We start from the raw sequence: 10,239 nt of genomic DNA, 5'->3' as shown, positions 1-10,239 counted from the left end.
ATGGTAGTTGTCTCACATGCAGGTAGCCATCAGTACTCTTGAGGACCAATCGAGGGGAACCCCCTAACAATTCTTTGTGCAGCTACTTCATCTCCATTAGTATGTCCTGCAAACCCCAGCCACCTTGTTCTTCCTGGACTCGTAGTCCCATCTCCAAAATACAAGAAGTCTAGCAAGTTCTACCTGGATTCCCCTCCCTGTACCATGGTTTGGACAGTCTCTCAAGGCAATAACCTGGGATAATCACAGAGCTCACCATGCTTGCCTCCCACTTCTCAGGAATCAATGTAATTTACTGCCTGGTATCCTATGTCTTCAAAACCATTTTTAAAAATTGATTCTGAAGTGTTTCTGGTAAAAGAATAAATTCTGTCTCTGACTTCCTCTTAAAAGTAGAAGTCCCAGAGGACCTAATAAACATTTTAAGGAATATTAAACTAATTTTTCCCTGTTTCCATATTAGAATGAATCTTTAGATTTGTGTTATTTCCAGTAACTCTACACCAATGTGTCACTCAAAGACAATTGCCATTTTAACAGCTGAGGTGTATCTCTAGCATCTTACACCTCAAGGCCAGTTAATCTTTTAAGAGGATGCTATCTTTCAAGAAATGATTAGTGCTATGGACCTTCCTCTTGGAAATAAAATGTACTACAATCTAAACTTATGTGTTAAATATCAAAGAACTCAAGGATCTATAGAAGTTTCAACACAAATCCTAATATGAGAAGATCTTCTGGGCCGTTTAGCAATTGTGGAGGACAATACCATTCCTCTGATCTCTAACCTACCATCTGCCATTTTTATGTAAAAATGCTACTCTTCCTTATGCAATGGAGGTAAGCCTCATTCTTATATGACTAGACAGTTAAAGAAGTACTTGAAAAAAACTTTCAACATGAAAGAGACAAAAGTAAACTTAAAATAAAAATGAAGTAGGAAACAAGATAATGCAGGAAAAGGAAGAAATTTCAAACAAATATAGTTAATATCTTCAGACAAATCAGAGCAAATGTTGATGAACTAACATTTACTGGAGGCACTGTGTACACGGAACCAGAAAAGAATGCATATGAAGAAGGATATGAAGAAAAATGATGTCTTAGAAATAAAAAATTACAGCACCAACGTAGAAATGCAATAAAATAAAGTCAATAAAAACTCCCCCAAAGTAGAAAGAAGGCAAGGAGGTAGAAAGTAGGAGAGAACTGGTAACATGATCAAAGAATCAAATCAGAAAGTTCATATCAGGCTTGTAAAATTAAAAAAAAAAAAAGTGCGAGAGAGACAAATGCCATGTTAGCCCAAAAGTAGAGGCAGAACTATCACATTAATGGACCCACTGAACCCATATACTACAAGATACTACTACAAAAAGGAGAAAGGAATAACTTAAAAGCATTCAAGAAGAAAACCAAAACTAAGCCAAGAGCAACAGCACATAGAGCAGGTTAACTACAAAAGGTTGGAGGTTATGGCACAGAAATTCCCAGTACTAACATCTGGAAACTAGAAGACAACTTGGGCATGCCTTCAGGATTCTGAAAAAAATGATATTCAAGCTAAAATGTTATAATGACATTAAAATGGCAATAAATGTCAAGGTAAATTAAAGAGATTTTCACACTTACAGAAATAATTCACCCTCAAAACAATTTTCCTTCCATGGAAACTCTCAGGAACCTAATGGGGGATGTAATTTACCAAAAGAAGGTAACACACCAAGAGAGAACAAGACATGACTTCTGGGAGCCAGGAAGCAAGTCATGTAAGATGAAAAGCAGAGAATTTCTATAATAAAGGTAAAGGGAAATCTCAGGTCGACTCTTATACAGTATGCTAGTTGTGAGTGAACTTTATAGAGGTCACCAGTGAAGACGTCTCCATAAAGAAAAAAGAAATGTTTCATGAACGATATTGCTAAAATACATTTTACAGAGCATATAGAGCATGTGGAAAGGATTACCAGTAGGTACATTTAAAAAAGCAAATAAAAGATGAAAATACTTTTCTGTAGGATTATCAGAAGTTTTACAAGCAAGGATCCATTATTCATTATATATTATTTGTCTTAGTAATGGAAAATTTTGTAATGTCAAAATAACATGAATATTGAGTTACCCCGAAATTGTGATATAATGAGACTGGATAAAGGAAAGGAGGGAAAATTGGAGGGAGGTGAGATAAGGTGAAACATTAAATTCTCAATGGCAGGGGCACCTGGATGGCCTTTAGCTCAGGTCATGATCTTGGGACTCTGGGATCAAGCCCAGCATCAGGTTCCCTGCTCAGCACGGAGCCTGCTTCTCCCTCTGCCTCTTTCCTCCACTCATGCATGCTATCTCTCTCTCTCTCTCTCTCTCTCCTGAATGAATGAATAAATAAATAAATAAAATATTTTTTAAAAAATTAAATTCTCAATGGCCGTAACAGGAAAGTGATACACAAGTTATAAGATGGATAAATCACGACATGCATATTTAGAAATATGGAGATAAATAAGAGAATGTTATGAATTGTAAGGGACCGCCTCTAGAGGCGCAAGGTATAAAGACAGGGAAAAGGTGGAACAAGCAGTTACACTTTTGGTTTTTGTATGCCTTTCAGATTATTTGCTTTTGTTAAACTATGTAAATGTAATATATTTATAAAATCGTAATTATCACACACACACAAAAACCAAGATGGAAGAGATGTTGATACTTTAGTCCCATGTCCTCTTGTCCCAAATAAATCACCTGGGATCTTCGGTAGATGATGCCCACACACTCTGACAGCTCTCTCTCTCTCAAGAGCTTGAGTGGCAGATCTTCTCTAAGAGTTTTCTAGACAGCAAGGGATAAAACAATGGGTAACTGCAGAATCCCTGATACACCTGGTCCCATATCTCAAACTATGGGTATGATTAATGGTGTTAAGATGTTCCTGCTTCTTATTCATCTAGACAGAGGACTCTGGGGCATGTTTAGCGTGTTATCTCAGATGGTCCTCAGCACCTTGAGCTCCAGTGGAACATAGCAAACACCTAACTTTAATATACTCTGCTGGCTTTTCTCACTTTCCTTTCTTATCCTTCCTGGGATCACCTCTCAAATAAATTACATGCCCCAAGGTCCTTTCCTTGCTGTCTAATTTTTGGGGAGCCCAAACCGAGACAGATGACTAAGAGATGTTCATTAATACTGCTGATTTATATGCTTCCATTAATCCCCTTCTTCTATATTAATTATTGTAAGCTTGCTCTTGAGTTGGAGCGATTACAAAACTCAAATGACATACTAAGGTCTGTAGAACCCTAATGATCATAAAGAAAATTTATGACACGTGATCAAGAATTCCAAAGCAGAATTCAAAGCTGAGCATAGCAAGTCAGTCACAGCATCACGCTGTAGGGGAGACGGACCTGTAAATCCCCGGAGCGAGGTTCTGCCTACTCAAGGTTGCTGCTACCACCACTCCCGTGCGGAGACGATGAGTGAAGCCAACCACACCATGGATAATGACCAGGAGGCAAACCCTTCCAATGAGGATGTGGACGGGAAGAAGCCAGAAGAACACATTAAACTCAAAGTCATCAGAGAGGATAGCACTGAGGTACATTTCAGAGTGAAAATGAAAACACATCTGAAGAAACTCAAAGAATGCTACTGTCAAAGACAAGGAGTTCCAATGCACTCATTTAGATTTCTGTTTGATGGTAAGAGAATTGCTGACAACCACACCGCCAAAGGGCTAGGAATGGAGGAAGATGATGTAATTGAAGTTTACCAGGAACAAAATGGGGGTCATTCAATGATTTAGGTATCCTTTCATCTTTTTTTCCTTTACCCTCAATCCTTTTTTAGTTTTAAAAATAGTTATTTTGTAATGTGGTGTTCAAAATAGAATTGGAAACTGGCACCACATCTTGTTAAACTATCTGATAATTTGAATTCTGTTGACCATTTTTCACTATCAATTTTTTTCACTGTGCTGATTTTTGGAGATCAAACCTCAGCCTCCTTCATATATTGCCCTCTCTTTTTAAAATAATTACACGTATACATGGAGAGGCCAGGACTGTGCACTGTTATGCTTTTGATAAATAAGATCAACCAATGCCAGTGTTAAAAATTTCTCGTTAATGGGCCCTACAGTTCTAACATGTTACTGCTACATTCGTGGACTATGACTTTCAGTGGGAGATGGAAGTTTTTCAGAGAACTGAACTGTGGAAAATGATCTTTCCTTAACTTGAAGCTACTTTTAGAATTTGAGTGTCTGGACCGAAATAAGAGTACTATCAGGCTGGAGCTGAGATAACAGCAATGGTGAGAGTAATGATTAACCCCAAAGATGGCTTCACTAAGGAGAAAGCAGTTTAAGATAAAAGAAAAGTCTCATCAGAAGATCCCAGGAAAGTCCAAATTTCCATTAGCAGTTAATAAACTTATTCATGCAGAAGTGTATTCAATATAACACTGCTCTTTTTGGTTTTATTTGTACTTTTTGGCCTGGGGTATGGGTTTTTTTTTTAAGGTTTTATTTATTTATTTGGGAGAGAGTGCACCTACGAATAAGAGGGAGGGGAAAAAAGGAGGAGGGAGAGGGGCAGAGAGAGGGACAGAGAGAAGGGCAGAGGGAGGACGGCAGAAGGAGGGGGCTGAGGGAGGAGGGCAGAGGGAGAAGGGCAGAGGGAGAGGGAAAAGCAGACTCCCTGCTGAACAGGGAGCCCAACAACCACGACAATGTCAATGATGACAACTATGACACTAACGACGACAATGACAACAACAACATGGGGCTCCATCCCAGGACTCTGAGCTCATGACCTGACCCAAAGGCAGATGCTTAACTGACTGAGCCACCCAGGCATCCCTGGGTTATGGGTTTTAAATGAACATTGTCTGTACCAGCTTCATTAAAATAAAATATTTTTAAAGTAAAAAAAAAATAACAAAGTTGAGCATAACATATATGGTGAATACTTTGTTGTGCACTCTATCTGAACTTCCATGGGTCTCCTCTAACAGTTGAGGGATGTGTAATGTTATATATAGACTACAACAATCTTAAGCATACAGAAAATAATTACCTATCATATATCACTATTAGATGATATATTTGTTGTGGTTTTAAAATATATCCACAAATCATTCCAACTTCTCTAATTAGTTAGGGTCTGTGTCTTTTCTCCTTGAATCTAGACTGACTTCTGGGTTGAGCTTATACCTATTTGGAAAGAATGATGACAGGTGAATTCTGAGACTCTGTTATCAGGTACTCTTGGAATGCCTGATCTCGGCATGCCTTCCTCTAAGTTGTTTTACCTCAAAAAACTACCCACCGTGGTATTAAAACAAAAAATACCAAGAAAGGCTATATACAGGTGTTTCAGTCAACATTCCCAGCTGTATTCCCAGACTTTTTTTTTTTTTTAAGATTTTATTTATTTATTTGACAGAGAGAGAGAAGAGGAAGCAGGCTCCCTGCGGAGCAGACAGCCCGATGTGGGGCTCGATCCCAGGACCCTGGGATCATGACCTGAGCCGAAGGCAGAGGTTTTAACCCACTGAGCCACCCAGGCACCCCTCCAGACTTTTAATAATACCAGATTTTCATAGCTCTCAGCCATTAAGTCATCCCTGGTCTTTGAGTCTGCCAGCTGAGGGCCCAGACATCATGGATCACAGTTAAACCATCTCTGCTATGCCATATCTAAGTATCTAATCCACAGAATCTGTGCACATAATAAAATGGTTGCTTTACTCTAAAAAGTTTTAGAATGACTTGTTACATAGCAATAGTAACTAGGACACATTAACTTATTTTAATTAATTACTAAAAATGCATATTGAGGTATAGGTCATTTAGCTAAGCAAAATCTTAAACATTATCATTCCTGTTCCTGACCACATTGCTGAGGAATTCTGCTTTTATCCACATTCACTGCCACTTTAGGGTCAAGAAAAGCATGTCATCTCCTTCAAACAGGATAACAGAAAAACCCAGAATTAGAAAGGAAAGGGCACAGAATACATTGTTATTAAAAATAGCTGAGAAAGAGTTCCTAATTAGTAATAAGAAAACCTGCAGCATTTATAACAGAAGAAATAAATGCAGATCTTCCATTTGTGCAGAGTACTGGGTATTTACTGGAGCAACTTGCTGTTATGAAAGAGTCTTTTTTTTAATCACCATGGCATCCAACGTAATGTTCCAAAGGGATTAATTTGGTAGGAAATTAAATGCTTCGCCTAGATACAAGATCTTTTAAAATTATATATGTGCCAAATTGTGCTAAAATAATTGGGTAGCTGAGGACATCTGCTGCAATAAATTCAAATAGTGAAGATTCTATTTAAATTAATACAAGACGCCAGATCAAAAAGAGCTTTTATATTTCTCCTGCTTTGCATGGAGAAGAGCCTGGAAATAGTTCATTTTAACTATTACAAAAAAAATACTTGGAAAAAAAAACCTGCAGTAGTCTAATGACAAAGTAATATCATGAAATGCTATTTTATGAAGTAGGGACACAATTCATATTAAATCACATCCAAGGGCTTCGTGGTCACTTCTTGGATTGGGTCATACCATCTGAGAGTGGGCAAGGACTACATTTTAGAATCTGATGTTACTTTACTCAGTTATGTGGAAATAAACTGTTTGGATTGCTTCTTGTCTGCTTGTTTTAAAGCCCAAGAAATACAGCAGAGAGATGCCAATACCTCACTGTCTATACCAGGATAAATATACTTATGCAAGCCAGTCATTAGTGCCTACTACTGCATAAAGGATAGTCCATTGTACAGAATGTTCTTGATTAAATTAGCAGAGACTTTAGTTGAAGTCATTGTATATCATGATTTATAAGAAACAGAGGCTTTCAAGAGCTGCAGTGCAAGGAACTGGTTTCAGATAAAGCCTAATTTAACTGAGAGACATTTACAATCTCATTATCTAATCCAGCTACATAATCTTCTTGAGATATCATAAAGTTTGTAAGATGCCAATACCAATGGCCTTTCAAGTTATATTTACAACTTCAGTTTCCCCCAAGGAAACCCCCTCAAACAGTTCTTTTGCCTTTTCCCTCCCAAAGGATTTAACTGCTGGAGTGCTCAAGAAATAAAGTGTGAGTAACCAGACAGTAATACGAAAGTCAGCTCTGTCATTAATGGTACTGTGTTACCTGGATCAAGGTATAGCTCGCTCATCTGAGCTTCAGATACCTCTATTGAGATGAAAAAAGAATATTTACTTCACAATTACTTGAGAAATAAAATGAAATAATTTTAGAAAAGACACTGTTATTTGATACATGTTACATTCTGGCCTCTACCGACATCTAACCCAGTGCTACAAAATCATAACCACACCTGCAAAACTTTAAATATGAACCAACCAGGGCTAGAGTCAGTGGTAAGTAGTGGTAAGTACAAGTGAGATTTAGGAGCATGCTACGAGAATCTTGCAACTAGGGGAGCCAGAATTTAAACTGAGCAATCAGATTCCAGAATAACGCTTTTAACCACTCCCTAAACTAGTCATTAAACTGATTCACAGAAGGCATCAGTCGGTATGGGATTATAATGAATGAGGGGGAGGAGAGAAATTAAGATCTTTTCTCACTATAAAATTCTGGGAGGAGTTTCAAGAATGAAGGAAGCCGAAGAGTCAACTTCCATGAGAAAGTCCATTTGGAACATTAGAACACAGCTCTGGAACTGGTCCTTGCATGGGGACATCAAGAAAAGTTTTATTTGAAGGGCACCCAGAGATCATTGCTTTTGGTGGGTTTACAAGTGAGTTTACATGAAGAAGGGATAGTAAGTACTGAGTATCTTCTTACTTTCAGTTCAGTTTTGAAATAAAAGGAAACAAATTAGGTGGTGTCTAGACAGATTAACTCAGATTTTCTTTTAATTACTTCATTCCAAAATGTATAGAGAACATTTCCTTACTATGTTCCCAGCACTATTCTGGGCACTAGGGATATATCAGTGAACACAAGAGAAAGATGGGAGATATAATGAGGTTATTTGTAGGCCAGCGGAGGGGCCAGTGGAAGAATAGTAATCAAAACATTTTCTTATACACAGTAAAAGTGATTTGCCTCCAGTGCTGAAACTTATTCTATCAGTGGAAATAAAATTAATTATAAAAACACTCTCCTTTTTCTAAGACAGAAAGCTATCTTATGAGTTGCTATTCCGTATGGTCAGAGATAACTGCCTATCATGAATACTAAGTAGCAAAGAATATATATATATTTACAAAGCAAAGAACATATTTAACACATACGTTTTCAGAGATTTATTGGGTACTCAATAAATAAATAAATAAGTGTGTGTGTGTGTGTGTGTGTATTCTTTGCTTTGTAATATTCAGCTTACTCTTCTGCATAATTGTTCTTAGGACTTTTTGCAACTTAAAACATGTTCTCATATAGTTCATTTTGTAGAGTTAGTACTACAAGAAACAATTCCAAAAAATACAATAAATGAGTGTATCAAAAAAAACAAAAATTAAAAAATGGAAAATCTGATACCATATATAAGATCAGGAATTGAAAGAATTAATGAAATACCTAATAATGGCCATAATGGGGATATAAGTTGTAATCTATAAAGCTTTCAGTGGAACAGAAGTATCTGGCTGTTTTCAAAATGGTAGGATTGTGGTGAAAATTTTAAATACATATTTTTGAGGTAGAGATTCCAAAGATGAGCTTGGAAACTTAGGCTGAGAAGAGTGATGAAGAAAAATAGTCAAGGAACGTTTGCAGAGTATGTGGGACGTCTCATTATTTAGGACTAAACTCTTTTTTTTTTTTTTAAGATTTTATTTATTTATTTGACAGAGATCACAAGTAGGCAGAGAGGCAGGTAGAGAGAGAGGGGGAAGCAGGCTCCCTGCTGAGCAGAGATCCCGATATGGGGTTCGATCCCAGGACCCTGAGATCATGACCTGAGCTGAAGGCAGAGGCTTTAACCCACTGAGCCACCCAGGTGCCCCAGGACTAAACTCTTAAAAGAGTCTAAAAGGACACAAAACTACAAGATGCTCATGTGCTTAAGTGATTAAACTTGAAAAGGTTCTAATTTGTAAGAACACTACTAAGAAGAATGTAGTCAGAGTGATTCCATTTTTATTGATACTTATAAGTAGGTAATGTCATTAAGAGATCAATGGACCAGAGAAATATGCCTTACTAGGCAAATTCACTCTCTCTCTGATTTCTGTGTAATTCCAAAATTCCAAAATCACTTGTTTTACTAATATTATGCCATTTCTCTCTCTCTTTTTTAAACTTTTTTTTTATATATACCCATTTAAATCTACCTGGTTTTACTCTGTCTTCTGCCATGGGAAACTTAGTAATCCACCAGAGGAGAAATGGTCATGCCTATTACTTAAAAGGCAATATTTTAAAAATTTCTTTTAAAATTTTATAATGTATAACCCTAAAATTATGAAGAATAGCATGCAGTGTCATTTAGTTATGGAGGATCTCAGGACACCAAACGAATAAATGGGTCAAATGAGGATTGTGTTCATTGTTTTTTAGCGTCTCCTTTAATTATCTTCATCCTTTTTCCTCCTCCAAATCTTGATTCCCCTTCTGTATGCTTTTTGAGGAAGCAATTAATTTTCCTATCAAAGAATGTGTGCATTTGTGTATTTAAATATAAATAAGTAGAACACCACCAAAACAAACACAAAATACTTTAGTGAGAAAATGTAAATAAAGTAGAAAAGTGAAGTAATTTGTGATCAAAGACCATTTACAAACTGACAGGAACCATATTTCAAATCTTGATCAACTCTAATGCAACTCTGTGGTACAAGATGTACCATGAATCATGTATGGAAACCACATGCGTAAATAATTCTCAATTATTAATCCTGTATTTTCCAGGTGTGTTGTTATCGGTCACTCCTTAAAAGAAAAATTTTGTCATCTGATTTGACACAACCAAAACCAAAACCAACATATTAACCTTTTAACCCTCAATTCAGGATTTATGAAAACGTATGAATTGATTCCTTCAAAATTAGGTCAGCAAAATTTCTAAATTCATCCCTCATTTCTCTCCTTCTAAAAGTGGCAGTAAGCTTCTTGGGGACATATTAACACTTGACTACTAAAAGTAAGACTAATTTTCATATATGCTTATGTTTAAGATAGCATATATGGAAATATAATATATATAATAATAATAAATATATTAATATATTGTATTATATGGAAA

The 10,239-nt window shown here is 36.6% G+C and overlaps 1 protein-coding gene across 1 annotated transcript; it reads left to right on the top strand.

Moving 5' to 3' along the window:
* Window positions 1–3,361: 3,361 nt before the first annotated feature.
* LOC125092017 (small ubiquitin-related modifier 1-like) lies at window positions 3,362–4,441 on the top strand. Its single transcript, XM_047716248.1, has one exon. It carries the CDS (start codon window positions 3,473–3,475, stop codon window positions 3,800–3,802), a length of 330 nt encoding a protein of 109 aa, XP_047572204.1. The 5' UTR covers window positions 3,362–3,472; the 3' UTR covers window positions 3,803–4,441.
* The last annotated feature ends 5,798 nt before the right edge of the window (window positions 4,442–10,239 follow it).

The sequence above is a fragment of the Lutra lutra genome, chromosome X (genome assembly GCF_902655055.1).
Source record: "Lutra lutra chromosome X, mLutLut1.2, whole genome shotgun sequence".
NCBI lineage: Eukaryota > Metazoa > Chordata > Mammalia > Carnivora > Mustelidae > Lutra > Lutra lutra.
This window is presented reverse-complemented; position numbering and strand designations above follow the sequence as displayed.